Source organism: Chlorocebus sabaeus, chromosome 9 (assembly GCF_047675955.1).
Source record: "Chlorocebus sabaeus isolate Y175 chromosome 9, mChlSab1.0.hap1, whole genome shotgun sequence".
NCBI classification, from domain to species: Eukaryota; Metazoa; Chordata; class Mammalia; order Primates; family Cercopithecidae; genus Chlorocebus; species Chlorocebus sabaeus.
Genome location: NC_132912.1, coordinates 51,472,421 through 51,492,493, shown reverse-complemented (window position 1 = coordinate 51,492,493; position 20,073 = coordinate 51,472,421). Strand labels below are relative to the sequence as shown.

At 44.1% G+C, this 20,073-nt stretch overlaps 1 protein-coding gene across 4 annotated transcripts in view; it reads left to right on the top strand.

Moving 5' to 3' along the window:
* WDFY4 (WDFY family member 4) overlaps positions 1-20,073 on the top strand; it is a 296,087-nt gene that overhangs the window by 92,896 nt on the left and 183,118 nt on the right. For all 4 annotated transcript variants that reach the window (XM_007962606.3, XM_073018985.1, XM_007962605.3 and 1 more), the window contains 8 exons: positions 12-88; positions 1,218-1,439; positions 2,527-2,705; positions 8,780-9,011; positions 10,730-10,875; positions 12,069-12,180; positions 12,923-13,113; positions 18,156-18,308. In XM_007962606.3, coding sequence (XP_007960797.3) covers positions 12-88; positions 1,218-1,439; positions 2,527-2,705; positions 8,780-9,011; positions 10,730-10,875; positions 12,069-12,180; positions 12,923-13,113; positions 18,156-18,308 — 1,312 coding nt within the window. The remainder of the gene's footprint in view (positions 1-11; positions 89-1,217; positions 1,440-2,526; positions 2,706-8,779; positions 9,012-10,729; positions 10,876-12,068; positions 12,181-12,922; positions 13,114-18,155; positions 18,309-20,073) is intronic.

The window sequence follows — 20,073 nt, the reverse complement described above, 5'->3', positions numbered from 1 at the left end:
TCTGTTTCCAGCTGTTTGTTTATTCCGACCCTGTCTACGGTTATGGGAACCAGCACTGAGTACTCTGTCTCTGGAGGAATTGGGACAGGTAGGTGTTTTTCCCAGGTCGTTTAGCTCTCCATCCCTTCCCAAGTATGAGTCTTCAGATATCCTTGATTGCAGATTTTTACTTGGTGTTTCAGGAAAGTGTGAGCTGCACTATACATGGTGGCTTACAGCTGTAATACCTGTAATTTGGGAGGCCAAGGCAGGAGGATCGTTTGAGGCCAGGAGTTCCAGGCTGCAGTGAGCTATGATTGAACCACTGCACTCCAACTGGGCTACAGTGTAAGACCCAGTTTCAAAAAGAGAAAAGCAAACATGAGTCTTGCCTTTGGTCCTGAGTATCTGCAGATGAGTTGTTCTTCAACTTTCCTCCTCTTTTAGAGCAAGGTGTTCGGTTCATTGCGCCTCCCAGGGGTCCAGCCCATAGCTAGGGACTCAATTGACATTGATGGACTGAGCCTGGGTTTGGCTCATTTTGCTGGTGACTGATGTAGGCTGAGATGGACACATTACCCGCCTTAGATCCCTCTCTAGAGAGAAATATGAGTTGGGCTGATAGCCATCAGGAACAGACCAATCTTTGGCAGGTGGCTCCTGTGCACAGCACTGCACTCAGCTGAAAAACCACTGGGTGGAACAGTGCAAGTGCCTGATGCTGCCAGAGTCACACACTCTGTTAGGAGAATTGAGTTTGGGGTTTCTATGGGATCATGGGTGCTGGGAAGCCATTGCTTTCATAACCTTTTTCCACGTGAGTTGGCACCAAGTCTGAGGACACAGCAGCTGGTCCTGCCTGTTCCGTGAGGACAATGGATCTGTCTGTATCGCCAACCCTGTTATGGGATGGGAGGGCACATGGCATTCTTAAACTGGTGCCCTTTCCTATCCAAGGTTCAGCTGAGCTAGGCCAAGGTCCTCTGCCCCACAGAGCACACTGCCTGGCTGTAGATCAGCTGATCAAGGGCCCACATGTGATGGACCTCAGGGAGATCGAGGTCTTCTCTGCTCCTTTGGCAAGGCAGCGTGTCACAATGGGGAGGAGACAACTGGTGATTAGGCAAGGCACCCAGTAGGTGCTGCACCCAGGCTAAATCAGCACCACAGTGAATCTGAACATACTTGCTCAGCAGGGCAGAGCAAAGCCTGAGGGCATGCCTGTGTTCCCAACCCAGGTGCCACCAGACCATTCCCTCCTCCCGGAGGCCTGACCTTCTCCTGTTGGTTCCTGATCAGCCGGCACGGAGCTGCCACCGAGAGCCACCCGCTGCGCTTCCTGACACTGGTGCGCCACCTGGCCAGGACCGAGCAGCCCTTTGTTTGCTTCTCTGTCAGTCTCTGCCCAGACGACCTCTCCTTGGTTGTTTCTACAGAAGAGAAGGAGTTTCAGCCTCTGGGTAAGGTGCTGGGATCCAAAGCCAGTTTCATCCACATGTCAGGGAAATGGGGCTAAGTCAGAAGCTCTCAACACAGGTGTGGTTAGAAACCTGGTGACCTTCTGTTTCTCCTCATCCTTTGAAATTGCTCCCTTGGATTCCACACCTAGTGAAAGGTCTACAATATTTGTTGTGGTTCACTGTGGCCTGGACTCTAGGCTTGTAAGTGTCAGGCAGATGAGTCCCCAGCCCTTGGCACAGCTTCAGAGATGATGCTCAGTGGCTTTCCAGAAACTTCACCCTGGCAGAACAGTCACAATGGGACCCAGGGCTTTGCCTCGCTGGGACACATGCTGGATCCTCTCTTGGGTGAGGTTTGTGAAGAACACACACAATTTAGCTGGAGCCAAAGCAGCTACAGACACTCCCACATATGCTTAACCCCAAACCCAGAAGGCTGGCCTGTGCTTAGCATGGCGCCCAGGGCCACCCCTCCTTTGGCAGTGCTAGAGGCCAGCCCTGGCTCTGCCCTTTGGAGCCCAGCCTTGTCCTCCAGGCCCATTTGCCTGAGATGGTCAAGTCCAGTGGATTCTGGTCACTTGTTCTTCTCCTGTGTCCTGGGAGTGTCACTGTTTCATAAGGAAAAACAGTGGGAGGCCCTATGAAACAGTGGGAGTGGCTGACGCCCTTGTACACAGCACAACTGCCTATCCAACTCTCTGGGACTCGGCCTGCAATGGAGTCTCTGTGGAGGTAGTCTACCTTGGGGTAGACCTGAAGCGTAGTTTCTGGGTTTGAATCTTGGCTGCATGACCTTGGGCAAGTCACCCAACGTCCCTGTGCCTCAGGATGGTAAATTGGGTATGTGTGAGCGCCTACCTCACAGGACTGTGACATGAGTTGATCTTTGTAACATGCTTAAAACTGGCACAAAGGAAGAGCTCAAGGAATGATTGCTGATGCCATTGTCATTTTTCATGAGAGGAGGGGCTAGGGCTCCATGGTACAAGGCCCACAGTGGTTGACGTCTCTCTGTGCCCTCTCCATTCTCCTGGGTTCCTGCAGCGTAGCACCACACATGAGACTCAGTGTTAATGCTGTCTTCCAGATGTCATGGAACCTGAGGATGACTCTGAGCCTTCTGCAGGACGCCAGCTTCAGGTCAGGTGTGGCCAGCTCCTGGCTTGTGGTCAGTGGCATCACTTGGCTGTGGTTGTCACCAAGGAAATGAAAAGACATTGTACAGTTTCCACCTGTCTGGATGGACAGGTCATTGGCTCCGCCAAGGTGAGATGGCTCCTCCAAGCTGCAATTGCCCCACAACCGTACTGCCTGCTGCTACCCTGAAGTGACCTCGGTTTCATTCTATGTTTTTTGTTGTTGTTGCTTTTGTTTGTTTATTACTGGTAGGGCTGGCATCTAATGAAATCCTGCTTACTGTTCAGGAAACTTGAGTGAGCTCAGACATGAAAAGGACATTTTTAGAAAATGCACTGAAGGTCACACAAACAGGACAGAAGGCAAGATGTGCATCCAGATCTCTAAGAATAGTCATGTTCATGAAAATAGAAAACTCCAAAATGAACAAAGCAAAGCTTCTCATTTTAAGGGGCAAACTCCTCAGGGAGGTCTGGGCAGGGCCTAAGGTATGACTTTTCCAAGAAGCTCCCAGGTGAGGCCAATGCAGCTCATCTTTGTACCACACAGAGGAGCAGGGCACTAGAGTGTGCAGACACCAACACATGTCGCCAGATTTAGAGCAAAAACCATGAGGAAGGTAATGGAATGCAGATGTATAGCTGAAGGAAGCATCTCATGGCTGTCATTTAGAGACACTCCAGATACAAGAGGAAGCTGGGAAAAGGTGGAGCTGGCAGGAGCCAGCAGCCATTGTCAGAGAGGAGAGAGCCCAGAAGACCACAGAGGGCAGGTACAGTTGGATTTTCACACAGGTTCCAGGGAGAGCATCCCAATCTGGCTGCATTTTAGAATCACCTGCAAAGGCTTTTTAAAGTTCTCTTGCACAGGCTGCACCCAGAATAATTACATCAGAATCTCTGTGGGTCAGGTAATTTGACAATTTACTAATGTTTATAAAATTTTCTAGGTGATTCTAATATGCAGCCAGAATGGAGAACCTTACATACACAGGGTTTCTTGATTCCCGCTAAATGCCATAGTGTTCCTCCCCCAACCCTGTCCAGTTGTGACCACCAATAACATCTCTAGACATTGCCAAATATCCCCTGGGAGTCAAAGTTGTTCCAGGTTAAGAGTCATTAGGTGAGAACAAATTCTTAGTCCCAAGTTATGTGGGACCCATATAGGTGAATTTGATACCATCTTCTGGTAAAGTTCTGTTATCAGAAAAAGGCAGTGGTGACCAGAAAGACGTTTTTTTTTTTTTTTTTTGAGATGGAATTTCGCTCTTGTCACTCAGGCTGGAGTGCAATGGTGTGATTTCGGCTCTCTGCAACCTCCGCCTCCCAAGTTCAAGCAATTCTCCTGTCTCAGCCTCCTGACTAGCTGGGATTACAAGCGCCCACCACCATGCCCACTAATTTTTGTACTTTTACTAGCGACGAGGTTTCACCATGCTGGTCTCAAACTCCTGACTTCAGGCCCTCCCAGAGTTCTGGGATTACAGTCGTGAGCCACCATGCCTGGCCAAACAGAAAGATTTTGATAGGGATATTGAAAAAAACAGATCCTTCAAAACATAGTTGGCCTTTACTCCAATTATTAACAATATCAGTCCCCCTTCTTTCCCTTTCTGTCTTTCTTCTTTTCCTCATTAAATATTTATTGAGCACCTATTATATGTTAGCTAATATTTTAGGTACTAAGAATTGTTTATGCCTATAAGCTAAAGACCTCCAGGAACATACATATAGTATAAAGTGCTAAGAATTGTTTTAGGTTCTAAGAATTATTTATACTTATAAGCCAAAGACCTCCAGGAACATACATATAGTATAAAATAAAAATTAGATTTAAACTGACTGTAGTGACAGATTCCCTACCCCATGGGGTAGTAAGGAGTTAGGAGTGGTTTGTTACAGAAACTGTGCTTATTTTAGGTGATTTTTAAGAGGGTTTAAAGAAGTGGAGGTCCATCTGTTCTGAATTGGGTGCTGTCGGAAAGAGGTGCAATTTGGTGACTGTGAATGTTAATAACTTCTATCCAGAAGGTAGAGACATGGAAAAGGGCTGGACTTGTCGTTAGAGAGGAAGCAGAAGTCCCTCACGTTAGTTGGGATGCGATGTGTGGTGTCTTTTGTGGTTGCAATGTCTTTGTTTTTATCTGTTTAGGCTTGATTACTGAGTTCACTTGTTCCTGTCTTCTTTCGCAGAACATGTTGATATTTTGGTGAAATACCTCATATACCTTGAGGCATGTCTTATTGATGTTTGTACCTTTCTTGAACTTGGCACAGGGGCTGACACACAGTGAGCGTGCAATAAACACTTGATGAACTGAATTGAATGTGCAGCCACAGGAGGAACATGACTGGCTGGTAGTGTGGTTGGGTGAAGTGGTATAGGCATTAACATCCTCTCTGAGGGACTTGCTAAACCTAGAGCCATCAGCAGGGAGGCCAGGAGTGGTGTGTTGCTATATGGAATGGCCAAAGCCAAGACTGACAGAGTCCTCTTTCCAAAATAATCTCAACAAGTTGGGTCAGGACCAGCAAGTGAAACTCAATCAGGATAAACATAAAGGACTGTGTTTTGATGCTGACATCTGTTGGGCAAGAGTAAGATGTGAAAAATCTAGCTTAGTCTGACTAGTTTAACAGCCCTTCTCAAAATGCTGAGCCTTTGTTTTTATTGCCAAAGGAAACTTAGATAAATTTGGAACGATATAGAGCGTTTTAACAGCTTGAATTGGGCAAAATGATTTGGGAACGATCTGAGACATTAGACATTTATTAGTCAACCTGAACAGGGCAGTGTGCATACACTGGGAATTTGGGAAGAGAGGGGCAAGGTGGGTTGGAGGGGTGGGTGGTGCTTCCGTGTGGGAGAGAGAGGAGGACTCTGAGCCTGCGAGAACAGAGAGAGAAGAGAGCACAGAAGACCATACTCCTGGCAAGGCTTGGTGGTTGAACAATTGGTTTGTTTTTATTTGAAAATCCCATTTAATTGGTAGGGTGAAAAAGAATATTTCTGAAATTTTGTAAACTCTCATTTAGAAAAATGCAGTCATCCCTCAGTTTCCTCAGGGGATTGGCTCCAGGGCCCTTCTTGGATACCAAACTGCATAGATACTCAAGTCCCTTAAATAAAATGGTGTAGTATTTGCAAATAACAGATGCATACCCTCCTGCATACTTAACTAAGCTCTAGATGATTTATAATACCTAATACAATGTGAATGCTAAATAGTTGTCATTCTGTATTTTTTATTGTTATAGCACTATTTTTATTCTCCTTTTTCCTGAATATTTTTGATCCAAAGTTGGTTGAATCCAAGGATATGGAACCCCCAGATATGCAGGACCAATTGTGCATATTTATAAACATATTCTTATATTTAGTGATTTTATAGTAATTATAAGAATAATATAAATGCATTTTGAAATAGCTCAAAAATAGAGAAAAGAAGATTTGCTACCCTCCTGCTACTTTATCATATTTTGTAATTTCAGTTTTATCCCTTTAAAAAAATAGTGTGGCTTCAATGTATAGAAAATCTTGTATACTGCTTAGTTCATTTAACCTCTCGTTTAACCTAACACTTAGGTTATATGGTATAGCCTATTGCTTCTAGGCTACAAACCTAGACAGCATGTTGCTATATTGAATACTGTAGGCAGCTTTAACACAGTGGTGAGTATTTGTGTATCTAAACACTCTAAACATGGAAAAAGTACAGTAAAAATATGATATTATTATCTTATGGACCACCATTGCATATGTGCTATGACACTGACTTGGAACATTGTAATGTAGCACACAGCAATATATGAAAGTATACTTGGAAATTCATCCAAACTTTTGCCTGTATCCACACTTCGTCCTTTTTTATTTCTGAGTAGTATTTCAAGGTATGGATGTGCCATAGTTTGTTTAGTCATTTATCCATTGAAGGACATCTGGGATGTTTCAGGTTTGGGCCATTACAAATAAAGCTTCGTGAGCATTTGTGTATGGGTTTTTGTGTGAATTTAAGTCGTCATTTATCTGGGATGAATTCCAAGAGTTCAATTGCTGGTTTCTATGGTAATTGAATGTTTAGTTTTATAAGAAACTGCCAAACTATTTTGAAAATGATTTCATCATTTGACATTTCCGCTAACAATGAATGAGTGAGGCAGTTTTTCTGCACTTAGCGTTGTCAGTATTTTTATATTAGCCATTATGATAGTTGTGTAGTGATAGCTCACTGTGTTTTTAATTTGCATTTCCTTAATGGCTAATGAGGTTGAACATCACCTTTTCATGTGCTTATTTGCCATCTGTATATTCTCCTCAGTGGTGTCCATCCTTATTTTTTTGCCCACTTTCTAATTGCATTGTTTGTTTGTTTTGTTGTTGGTTTTTTTTTTTTTTTTTTTTTTTTTTGAGATGGAGTCTCGCTCTGTTGGCAGACTGGAGTGAAGTGGTGCAATCTCGGCTCACTGCAACCTCCACCTCCCAGGTTCAAGCGATTCTCCTGCTTCAGCCTCCAGAGTAGCTGGGACTACAGGTGCCCGCCGCCATGCCCAGCTAATTTTTGTATTTTTAGTAGAGATGGGTTTTTCACTACGTTGGCCAGGATGGTCTCGATCTCCTGACCTCGTGATCTGCCCACCTAGGCCTCCCAAAGTGCTGGGATTACAGGTGTGAGCCACCGCACCTGGTCGCATTGTTTACTTTTTTAAACTGTTAAGTTTTAAGGGTTTTAAAATATATACATGTATGTGTGTGTGTCTATACATACACACATATATATGTATTCTAGATACTAGTCCTTTGTTAGATACGTGATTTGAAATAATTTCTCCTAGTCTGTAGCATGTCTTTTAATCCTCTTTCACATGGGTGAAATTTCTGGTTTTGCTGAAGTATAATTCATTAGTTTTTCCTTATATGATTCATACTTTTGGTGTCGTTTGAGACTATTTTGCCCAGCCCTAGGTCCTGAAGATTTTCTCCTATTTTTTTTTCCTAAAAATTTTCTAGTTTTACATTTTACACTTGAGTTTGTGATCAATTATGAATTAATTGTTGTATAAGATGTAAGGTTTAAGTTCATTTCTTTGCCTATGGATGTTCAATTGCTCCAGTACCATTTGTTGAAGAGTCTATCATTTCTCAATTGAATTGCTTTTGTATCTTTGTCAAAAATCAGGTGAGCCTACTTATAAGTTTATTTCTGGGTTCTCTATTCTGTTGCATTGATCTATGTGACAATCTATGTGATTATCTTTATACCAATGTCACACTATATTGATTTTATAGCTATATAATAAGTCATTATTAGAGTAGTTCCTCCCCCAAATTAATTCTTCTTTTTCAGAATTGTTTAAGCTGTTCTAGGGCCTGTGCCTTCCCATACACAGTTTAGCATTAGCTTGTTTATGACTACAAAATACCTTGCTGGAATTCTGATAGTCTACAAAAAACCTTTCTGGAATTGCATTATACCTACTGATCAACTTGAGGGGAAATAACATCTTTACTATAGTCAACCTTTCTATCCATGAACCTGGTATGTCTCTCCATTTATATAGGTCATCTTTAACTTTTTCCATCATCACTTAGGAATTTTCAGTATACAGATCCTGTACTTGTGTTACTATTTCATTTTCTTGTACATAATTGTAAGTGGTATTGTGTTTAATTTTAGTTTCTGTTTGTTTATTGTTAGCCTACAAAAATAAAATTGATTTTTGTGTATTGATCATGTATCCTGTGACCTTGCTGAATTCACTTATTAGTTCTAGGATATAAAAAAAAATTCCTTGGAACTTTCTACATGGACATGTCATCTGAAAATAGAAACAGTTTTGTTTCTTCCTTTCCACTCTGTATGTATTTAATTATTGTTCATACATAAAACTTTATTAATTTGCCAATACTAGGCATTTAGGTTCTTAGCAGATTGACTGAGATAAAAAAGGTGGACTTTTTTTGTTTCTTAGTATTTTTTATCAAATTTATTTTCAGAAGGACAGTGTCAGTTTTTTACTCCACATTTAATAACTTGTTTTGCTGCATACTTCTGAGGTTTGTGAATTATATTTTAATTTTTTAGATAAAACACATTTTTACTATGAGATGAGAATAAGATGCATCATGTTATATCACTTTGTATTTACTTAATTAACTCTGAGATCAAACACTACTCACTTTTGTCCTTTTTATTTTAACAGATGTTATACATCCAGGCTCTACCAGGGCCTTTCCTTTCTATGGATCCATCCGCGTTTGTGGATGTTTATGGATATATTGCTACCCCTCAAGTTTGGAAACAAAAATCTTCATTAATCTGGCGTCTTGGCCCCACATACCTCTTTGAAGAAGCCATTTCAATGGAAACTCTGGAAGTTATTAACAAACTTGGCCCAAGATATTGTGGTAACTTCCAAGCTGTGCATGTCCCAGGTATGGAGTGTTTTGATTTACAATGTTCTTGCTGATAGTAGTTTTTAAATGGACATCTGGTTATTTATAGCATATTTGCAGAGAATAAGCTCAGCGTTAAGGTCAGTCATTAGGGAAGACCTCTGTAATTGTATCATTATATATTTACAACCCAAGAAAAAATGTCACAGAGAAGGAAATGACAATATCTTTAGATTTCAACTCCAAAGTCCCTAATGGGGAAGAGGTGGGTTGGGTAATACCATCAGCAAAGAAAGAAAGAAGAGATTGAGACAAATAAGTTACAATGCTTTTAATGAAGAAGCTTTTTAACTAAAGTATACTGTTGTCTTCAATTATTAAACAGGCGGACGAAACATCCACATTTTCATTATTGATTGTCGTTATTCAAGCAGGGAGCATTGCTCTCTGTGCTCCGTCAAGTCAAAGGGGTCAGCTCCCATCTGGAAAGAATGATAAATGAATCTATGTCAGCGGCCTGTATGTGCTGAAGGGCGATTGAGTGCTGTAGAGCATTTCTGTCTCCAGGCCCATGATGTCTTTGAATTTCATTTCCTGTGGCAAATGGCACTGGCCAGAGCAATGGGATGAGGTCAGGTCTAGAGCCAAAGTCTTACCAATTCTATATTCATGCCACCCTTCTCTACTAGCACAGTGGGTCTCATTGACTTAGAGACCAGTATGTTAATTCAAACTGGGATGTTTGCCGTGGCTGTGCAGCTTATTGAAAATTAAACATTTCAGTTCAGCCTATTTCAGGTCAGGTTTCTTGTCACTTAGCAGTTTGGTTTTAGGGAGTGAGGTTATATACTTGACAGATGTTTTAAGCTCTGGTAGTTTTACACCTGGAGTGCATCTATTTCATGGTAAGACAAATCTTGGGAGAGTTCACCACAGTGTCGTCTTCTTCTTCTTCTTCTTCTTCTTCTTCTTCTTCTTCTTCTTCTTCCTCCTCCTCCTCCTCCTCCTCCTTCTTCTTCTTCTTCTTCTTTCTTCTCCTCCTCCTCCTTCTTCTTCTTCTTCTTCTTCTTCTTTTCTTCTTCTTCTTCTTTCTTCTCCTTCTCCTTCTCCTTCTCCTCCTTCCTCCTCCTCCTCCCTCCTCCTCCTCCTCCTCACCCTCCTCCTACTTCTTCTTCTTCTTCTTCTTCTTCTTCTTCTTCTTCTTCTTCTTCTTCTTCTTCTTCTTCTCCTTCTCCTTCTCCTCCTCCTCCTCTTCTTCTTTTTCTTCTTCTTTTTGACAGAGTCTCACTCTGTCACCCAGACTAGAGTGCAATGGCGCTATCTGGGCTCACTGAAACCTCTGCCTCCCCGGTTCAAGCCACTCTCCTGTCCCAGCCTCCTGAGTAGCTGGGACTACAGACATGTGCCACCATGCCAGGCTGATTTTTTGTACTTTTAGTAGAGATGAGGTTTCACCATGTTGGCCAGGCTGGTCTCGAACTCCTGACCTCAAGTGATCTGCCTGCCTCGGCCTCCCAAAGTGCTGGGATTACAGGCATGAGCCACCACGCCCAGCCCAGAGTTTTCTGTAAGCATCAGAGAAGAGGGTAAAACAAATGACATGCAAACATACAATGTGCAAAAACATGCAATGTGACAACATACAAACATCCTCTCAGTGATTACTTTGCTGTGTGACATAGATATTAAATTGTATGAGGAGTAATTTCCTTCTCTGTAAAGTGAGACTAGAAACCAATAAACATGTATTGTTACAGGGGAGGACCTGGACAGTGAAGCCACACTCCTTGTTGCAGAAGAAAGAGTTTCTTTTGGACTTCACATAGCCAGCTCCTCTATCACCAGTGTAGCGGACATCAGAAATGCTTACAATGAGGTGGACAGCCGTCTGATCGCCAAAGAAGTACATCTTCTAACTTCATGGCTAATCTCTGTTGGAATCTTGGTTTCATGGCTTGCTTTAGCTTTCAGTGCTTAAGTAGAGACTAGTTCATGTTTGCACATGTATAGATGGATACACATATACATGTTTCCCACTTCATTTGTTAAAATATCCTATGCCTCCTCACCCACTGGTGTCCTCCAAGACTAAGCCTTTCACTTATAATTATTCAGAGAAGAAAAATCATAAATAAAAGAACAAGAACAAATGACAGGTTTTAAATACCTTTGCAGCATTGAAAACACTATTGAGCTTCCCTAGTCCTGGGTATTAATGACCCACTACACTGAGATATTCTTTGAGTTGTTGTGATTTTTTTAATTTTAATTTTTTTATTTTTTTACAGATGGGATCTCTCTGTGTTGCCCAGGCTGGTCTTAAACTCCTAGGCTCAAGTGATCCTCTTGCTTCAGCCTCCTGAGTAGTTGGGATTACAGGTGTGAGTCATAGCACCCAGTATTGCTGTGATTAAAACAACAAACAAACAAAAAACAGTAAATTTTCAAAATAACAAGGAGATGTGTTTATAGATGGGGATGCCATTAAATTTACTTCTAAATTTTGCATAAAGAGCTCTTTTGCTTAGCACTGATGAAAACTTGCTGATTTGTTATATTCTCTTCACTCTCATGGACAGAGGCTACCCCCAGAGGATGGGGAGTCAGGAACTAGGTCCTGTTGATCATGAAAGTTGTGGCTTAGCAGCAACACACTGCTTTCTGATATAGGAGGCTAGGATTCCTATCTTCTTGCCCCTTTGACACCTGTAGAGATTGGGCTCCCAGAGCCTGAACAAACCTAGTCTGAGAAGGTGGCAGCCCTCATCTTGGTAGTGCTGTTCCATCTGAAAGTGTTCTTGGGTCCCTCTTGCTCTTCTTAGCACCTCAGTGTAAGCATGTGGGACACTGGTGGCTCAGACTGCATAACTGAAGCTGCTCACTTAAATTCGGCCACAGCCTGGGGGCAGAATGCATAAGCCTGAATTTTGGCTTCAATCCCCTGACATTGGTTCAATTGCTATTCATTCACTGATCATTGCTGATGGAGTGTCAGCACTGGGCCAGGCCCCAGAGGGCCTGCCCTCCAGGAGCTCGTGGACAACGCTTCTTCTTTTGCAGGAGTTTCTTAGGACTAATTGCTGCTCATTTCTCTAGATGAACATTTCATCCCGTGACAATGCCATGCCCATTTTCTTGCTGAGGAATTGTGCTGGCCACCTGTCAGGGTCTCTGCGGACCATTGGAGCTGTTGCTGTGGGTCAATTAGGTATGTTCAGCTGGGAAGCTTTGCTGCTATTTGGAAAGCAAGGTTTGTGCTGTCATGGCTTGTGCACCCTGGGGTTCTGGAGTGATGTGCAGGATGGAGTGTGCTGGAGAACCAGGATGGGGAGGACCAGAGTTGGGAGTGAATCTAGCAAGAGAGCCTCCCAGAAAGCATGAGGATCTGTTCACCTGGCCACATCTGACAATCAGTAGGGAGCTCAGCTACTAACCAGGCTGCTGTCTGTGACAGCAGGAACCTGTCTGTCTAGTGAGCAGAGTGGGGCTTTTGAGTAGAAGCACTGATTGTGGTTGTTTGAGTGAAAACTGCTGGTCACCATTCAGTTGAGCAATAGCAAGGCAACAAATTGGTGCAAGTGCCCTGCCCAGCAGGATCTAGAGGACAGGCAAGAGCAATGGGTTGATAGAATAAAAGGGATACTGAGGCTCAGGGATCTGGCTCATCCAGCACTCTGGAGTGAAGGCAGAGGGTGGCAATCTGAAATACTCTGGGCTGTTCAGCCTTCTGATGGCAAAGAAAGGACTTAGCACAGTACAGTATCTCCCAGCCACATAAGACTTTCAGAGCCTCCTGCTCTTCCTCCCAGCCTGTCCCAGGTGCACAGGCCCCCCTGGCTGTGGGTGGATGGTAGCACTGGTAGCTCATTGGTCCTCCTGTGCTGTTGAGGCATTTCCCATTGCAATGAAGCTGTGATATGTTGATGAAATGCCCACTTTATGTCACATAGGGGTGAGGGTGTTCCACTCCAGCCCTGCTGCCAGCAGCCTGGACTTCATTGGCGGGCCTGCCATCCTCCTGGGCCTCATCTCCTTAGCGACAGATGATCATACCATGTATGCGGCTGTGAAAGTTCTGCACTCAGTCCTGACCAGTAATGCCATGTGTGACTTCCTGATGCAACACATCTGTGGGTACCAGGTAATCCCATCCTCCCACCTGGGACTGAGACTCCCCAAAGGGCTGTCATCCCCAGGGAACAGGGACAAGCGTTGCTTGCCTCAGTAGCATTCCCTCCAGGGTGACTTCTAAAGAAGGGGAGCCGAAAGCCCTTGGGTTCTGAGACCAGCAACTTCGCAGCAGAGGAGGGGCAGGTGACAGCCAGCCCAAGAACTCTGCTCAGGATGAGGATGTTCACCTGGCTGTGGCTTCTGGCCCTTTTCACTGAAAAATTCCAGTGTCATTTGTGGTGGTCTCCCCACCTTGTCTCTAGCATGGTGGCTGAGAGCCCAGGCTGCAGAGCAGACTGCCAGAGTTTAAATCGCATCTCTTCTAATTCGCTGTTTAACCTTAGATGAGTTACTTATCCTCTGCCTGTTTCCCCACCTGTAAGATAAGGACTGTAATAGGGTTGCTGTGAGGATTAGATGATTTCACACAAGTGAAGAGGTTAGAATTACGTCAGGCCCAGAATAAGTGCTGAGTAAATATTAGTCATTTCCAGTTCTTAATATTTTTGTGCGTCAGTTCCCTCATGTGTAAAGTGGGAATGTGAGAGCACCTGTTTTGCAGGGTTGTGAGGACTGTGTTTATGTGTGTTGAGAGCTTAGAGAAGCACCTGCACAGGGGACCTGCTTTGCACATGTTTACTGTGATTGTCATTGCTACTTAGAATTGGTAAAGTTAGATGAGACATGACCACTGCACTCAAGTAACTTCTCACATGGCTGGGAGGTGGCCAGGTGAAGAATTAGGAGGGCAGGGCCAGGGTCGGAGTCTGGGCCATGTCATGGGTCTCACAGGCAGTGGAGGCTTCCTCTGGTGTGGGGGCTGCTGGGTGATTGGGGCAAAGCCTCCTGTGTCTCTGGATACTGGGTCAGGGTTTGAGCAGAAGAAAGCTGTGTGATGGCCTTCCGGGCACTCACTGTCTCTGTCTGGACTACTGCCACAGCTGGACAGTAACCCCTTCCCCCAGCCAGTCCCTCGTAGCCCAGTGATGCCAGCTGTAGCCCCACATCACAGATCTGATGGTGCCCCTCCTGTGTGTAAAACCTGCAAAGGCATCTGATTGCTGATACCATATCCCAAACTCCTTAGACAGGTTTTCAAAGCCATTCAAAACTGGCCACGGACCTTTCCTTCCAGCCCCCCCTCCAATCCAGCCAACATTTCAGTCCATGCTCTCACCTCCCCAAATCCTGTACCTTCTCTGATCATTAAACAGCGTATGACTTTGTGTGCCTGTGGCCTCTGCTTGGAGCACCTCTTTTTTTCTCCCTCAAGCACTCTCCTTCTGTTTTTCCAGATCAAGCTCAAATAGCAAAGGTAGCATTCTCTTCCCCCAAGTAAGCATGTGGCCATCTCCTGGTCCCCTTGGCACTGTGGGCACACCCCATTTTAACTGCTCTTGCACCCACACTGGGATGATCGGTCTACACATCTCTACTGGAATCTTTCTAAAGATCCTAGTATTTTTTACTCTTTGCTGGTGTATTACTGACACCATGAAGACATAAAAATGCAATCAGTGTCCAAGATTCATATCAAGAACTACTAATCTTTGTGAGTCACTGGCTACCTGGCTACCTTCCCAGAAACTCTGAGCTTCTTAGAAAGCTCAGACTACCTCAGGCTCACTGTATTCTCATTTCCCAGTCCTGGGGATGGGTGGTGGGCGCAGTGAGCTCTCAGTGAGGGTTCAGAAATGAGAACATCGTCTTGAGAGAAGGAACTACCCACCACAGAGGTACATAGCACCTGTTGTCACATGTAGGTAGAGGGGTCAAAAAGCATTTTGTTAAAAAAGAAGCTCATCAAGAGGTTCCCTGGAGACTGAGCTGGCTGAGCTTTCCAGGAAGAGATGGTAGAGACAAGGAGTGGCCCATGGATGGAATCTCTTTACTCAACTTAATTGATCAAATGCTTCCTAAGACCAGGCACTCTGCCAGGCACTAGGGATGTGAGGTGAACAAGTTGGGTTTAGTCCCTGTCTTCATGGTACTTACCATCCAAGAAGGTGGACAGAAAAATACTGTTAGCATGAAGGAGAGTCTCTCAGATACCTCCTTTGAGTAAAGAACTCATCAGATTCAGAGGTTTATTGTACATTTACACATGAAGGCAGAAGAAGGAAATTTTAAAACTGTTATTCTGTCTTTAAAAAGGAAACATTTCAAATATTTATGTCTTTGGGGAAAATCAGAAGGAAAAGCTGGGTGGCAAGAGAGGTGATAAATGGCAGGTTTGAGTGAAGAAATCGTATTATTTTATTTTTGTTTTTTTAAACTTCCTTGCCCACTCTTTATAAAATATACCTCCATCCTCCCTCATCCTTTTCTAGGCACGTTTTCTTGCTTTGTGTTTCTTTGTAACCTGCATGTGCATTTGCATTATGTCTGCTTCTGTATCACCACGTTTGTGTCTGTTTCACCCCCAGACACATGCTTCATAAGGCGTGTGTCCTGCTTGTTTATTACTGTACCCTAAGAACATGCCATAGATAGTAGGTGCTCAGTTAGGATTTGCGAATGACTCAGTGAATGAAAACAGGGGTCTTCAATTAAGTGGCTTGCTCTTGCTCAGGAGTGGATTTCATCGGTTTTTAGGTTTTACTCTAGGCTCATCTGCTGGTTTATCGGTTGGGTGGGAGAGCATAAACATTCCTATCTGTTATTTCTGTCAACTTGATTTATCAGCCTCTTCTCAAACTAAATAATAGCCAGCTGAGTTTGACAGGATGGATGTTCTTAATATGGGGAAGGAGGAGGATACTGTTCCAGACTAACATTAAAACACTCGCAGGATCTGGTCTGGGTTCCTCCACAAGGCTAGGAGGAGAGGATGGTTGTGGAGCTGTGCATGGCATACCGAATGGAGGGTAGGGAGCCATAACCCTGCCACTGTGGGGATTGTAGGTTCTGCCTCACAGGTGATGGGCAATCGCAGGAAGGCTGGGACAGGGGAACGGACTGACCGAGGTGTTAGAACACCCCTTGGCATCAGTGGAGAAGATGAGGCATGGGAATGAGGTTCAAACAGGTGCTGAAATAGAGTCTGACATAATAGGAGCCTGTGTTCCTGACCTGGGGAGTCTCAGGATCTGTGAGCAGCCAGGGCAGGTGGCGCTGGAAAGGAACCAGGGCGGTCCAGCAGGCTGCCGACAGGAAGGAGGGGAGATGCTGGGACATGCTCAGTGGGAAATGTTTGTGAGACATTGAAGATAAAGTATCAAGTGGGAGAAAAGGCTCTGGAGCTCAGGGGCGGGCTGTGCTGGAGGGGTAAATATGAGGGTCATCGCCACAATGATGATATTTAATCTAAGGAAGTTGATGAAATAGCCAAAAAGAAGCTGTAGAGAGAGAATAGGGTTGAGGGGGAAACAAAGAGGAGCTAACCACATAGAACTGGGAATGTAATCAAAATCCAGTAAAGGAGATTGAGAAGCAAGAGGGAAGAGAAACCAAAGACAGTTATGTCAAGGAATCTGAAAAAAGAATGTGTTTTGGGAAGGTGGGTATGGTCAAACCATGCTAAATGCTGGTAAAGAATAGCACAAACTAAGGATGTGGTGTCTTCTTTGGATTTGGCCACCTGAAAGTCCCTGGTGGCCTTTCTGAGGGAGGTGGCCAGGTGGAGGCAGTGGCTGTCTGATGCGGGTTGAAAAGAGAACATGAGGTGAGGATATGAAGCCAGGGCATGTTGATAATGCTTTCTAGAAGTTTGCCTATGAGCAGGAGGAGCTGCGTAAGAGCTACAGGGATTAGGGATGGAGGGAGGGTTATTTTTACAATGACAAATACTAGAATATATTTGTACATAGGAGGAGGAGATCCAGGGTTGGGCAGCGGAATCTTGGAGAGAACAGTTATCTCAAAGAGCAGTGTACTTGAGATGGTGACCAGTGGGATCCAGAGACCAGATAGATGGGAGACTCTGCTTGCGACAGGAAGGAATCCAACATATGTATTTGTGAATTTGGTGGTGGGAAGACAGAGTATTAGTATCTGATGGGTTCTGTCTTCTCAGGAAAGTATGAGGTCAGGTCGGGGAGAGGAAGAGAGGTTAGAAGAGAGAGGAGAAGCAATGAAACCATGATCTTTAGGATAAGAAAATACAGCTTATTAGAAAGACAGAGTTGGATTGCTGGCAATCCAACTGAGTGTCAGTTTGACATTTGACACTATTTGATGTAAAGTGAAGTCAGTCAGACTGAATGTTTTCTCATGCAACTTTTAGCCATCCAATTATGTCTTGCTGTGGGATTTCATATATATTGAATAGTCCGGAAAGATATTGAGTCTTTTCTGATCACAAACAAGGCTTCCCAAGGGCACGTTGCAAGAACATGTCTGGGAGGACAGGGAGAGAGGGCTGTGTTGGAGCCATGGATGGGGAATGGAGCCATGGATGGAAGGAGCTTAGACTCCAGACGAGGTGACTCAAGACTCATCTGCCAATGGATGGCTGGGCAGACTGACTCGTGTGGAGGTGGAGTCAACAGAGATGTGAGGCTTGGTAGGACCCATCTTCTTAATCTGAGACAAACTGGGTCACCAAATGTATGCTGGGACCCAAGTGCCTCCATGCTGGGATCGATGCTGCACGCTGCTGGCTTCCCAGGGGCTGGTGCAACTGACCGGCACATCTGGCTGGCTGCAGCCAGGCTCATGGGCAGGTGGTAGCTTCCCGTAAATGCAGCATTTATGGGATGGTTATGCATGTAAAGGACCCAGGAACAGAAAATTAGAAGGAGGCTTGAGAAGTGTGGGAGGAAACCAGGAGAGAGTAGCATTCTGGAAACATGGAATAGATGCAGGGAAAAGGGAGGGCCCCAGTGAGAAGTCAGGTCACGGCACAGAAAAGTGGCCACAGAAGTTGATGTGTATTTTTCTTCTGAGAACATGGGAATGAAGGATGGTAGTAGCAGGGAGCAGAAGGTTGCAGACTGGACTGAAACAAGTGGGTGAAGGGGGAAGCTTTAATGATGCATTCATGAGCAAACTGCTTTGTGTTAACCTTTTCAGATAATGGCGTTCCTCCTGAGGAAGAAAGCCTCTCTCCTGAACCATCGAATTTTTCAGCTGATCCTCTCAGTGGCTGGCACTGTGGAGCTGGGCTTCAGGTCATCTGCTATCACCAACACTGGTGTCTTCCAGCACATCCTCTGCAATTTCGAGGTAAATCAGAGATTGGCCCTTAGCCCTTCAGGAGTGTGTGTGATGGTAAATATGCTAAGTCTGGGCTTTCCCTTAAACCCAGCACATCAGCTTCCCTCATAGTCATGATGATAGGAAGAGGGAAAACCAAACAAGCCTGCCCAGAGGCCCTAGTTTGTAATGACATCCTGCCACCTATGGACTGTGTGGCTTCGGACAAATCTTTTGACTTCTCTGAGCCCCACTCTTTTTCTTGGGTGAAGTGGAGACCTTCATTTCCTTGCAGGCTGTCATGAGGGTTAAGCCAGATAGTATCTGGGAAAGGACTTTTAAACTGTAAATTAGCATATACATATGAGGGTAAAGAAAATGATCTCAGTTCCTTTGGGTGGTGTTTTGCTGTTTCCAAATGATTCTTGAAAGGGGTGAGTTGAGGGATGCAGAAGGAAACGCCTGAGGCTAACTGAGGAGCATCGCACAGAACTGCTTTGGGCGAATCAACCCATTCACAAAGCATCATTTCCTGAGCACCTGCTGGGTCAGGTACTGGCCGTGTCCTGGAGACACAGTGAAAACTAGAACCCAGTCCTTCCCCACAGCCAGATGTGCCTGGGACACAGCCAAGGTGACACTGAAAATGTTAGGTGCCACAGTGAGGCAGGCACAGGGCATCTGGTTAGTTGGAGTGAGCAGACAGTCAGAATTCAGGGGAAAAAAACCTTCCAGGTGGAGGGTATATGCTATTTGCAAACACTGTACATCAGAGTGAGAGCAGTTATGGGGACTTGAGAGCAAGTGGCTTGTTGGGGGCCTACAGGTCTGTGTTGGTTGCAAGAGCAGGAGAGACAGAAGGCAGGCCCAGGGGGTTAGACTGCCCAGACTACGCTTTAGCCTGGGCATGCGGAGGTCCTCAAGAGAAGTTTCAAAATTCTTTCTTTGTTTATTAAAAAATTGATATATGTTTATTATAGAATATTTTTAAATTACAGAAAAGTGTGAGAGGGAAATTCCTGTTTCCAAGACCTAGTTAATTCTTGTCACACCTGGATGCATTCTCTTGTAGTATTTTCTATGCATAATACATTTTAAAAATCATAGTCATGATTATGCTGTAGGTATTATTTTGAGTCTAATCTTTTCTCGTATACCAAAAACATTTAAACATTTTCATTACGAACACTTACAAGCACTGTTCTGAGATCAGAATAATATTCTGTTATGCTGGAGAGTTCCTGGTTTCTTCATCATTTCTCTATAGTTAAATTTTTAGATTCTTTCTATATTTTGTTACACACTGTGTTATAGATGGCACTTTTGTGCAGATATTTACCCACTTTTAAAAACATTTTCTTAGAATAAATTATCAAAATTGAATAATGAGAATAAAGGAGTTATGAACAATTTTTAGATTGTTGATAAGTTTTACCAAACTTCTGATATCTAGGGATGTTAACTGTAGCATGACAGGTGAGAAGAGCCCTGAACCAGGGAGATGGGTCATGAGATGATTGAAGAACTCCGGGTAGAAGATTTTGAAACCTAAACTGAGGCAAGGGTAGTGGGAAAATGAGGGCAGCAGGTGAAAAAGCCATAACTTGAACCAGAAGTGACTTAGAGCCAAATGACAGGGGAAATACTATGTACCAAAACACCACAGGGCTGCTACTGAAGGCAGGACAAGAGGGAGAGTGACAGTCATCAATGCATATATTATAAAAAGAGAATATTCTTTGTATAATATAGAGCAAGATTCAATTCAACTTCTAACTTCTAACTTCAGATCAAG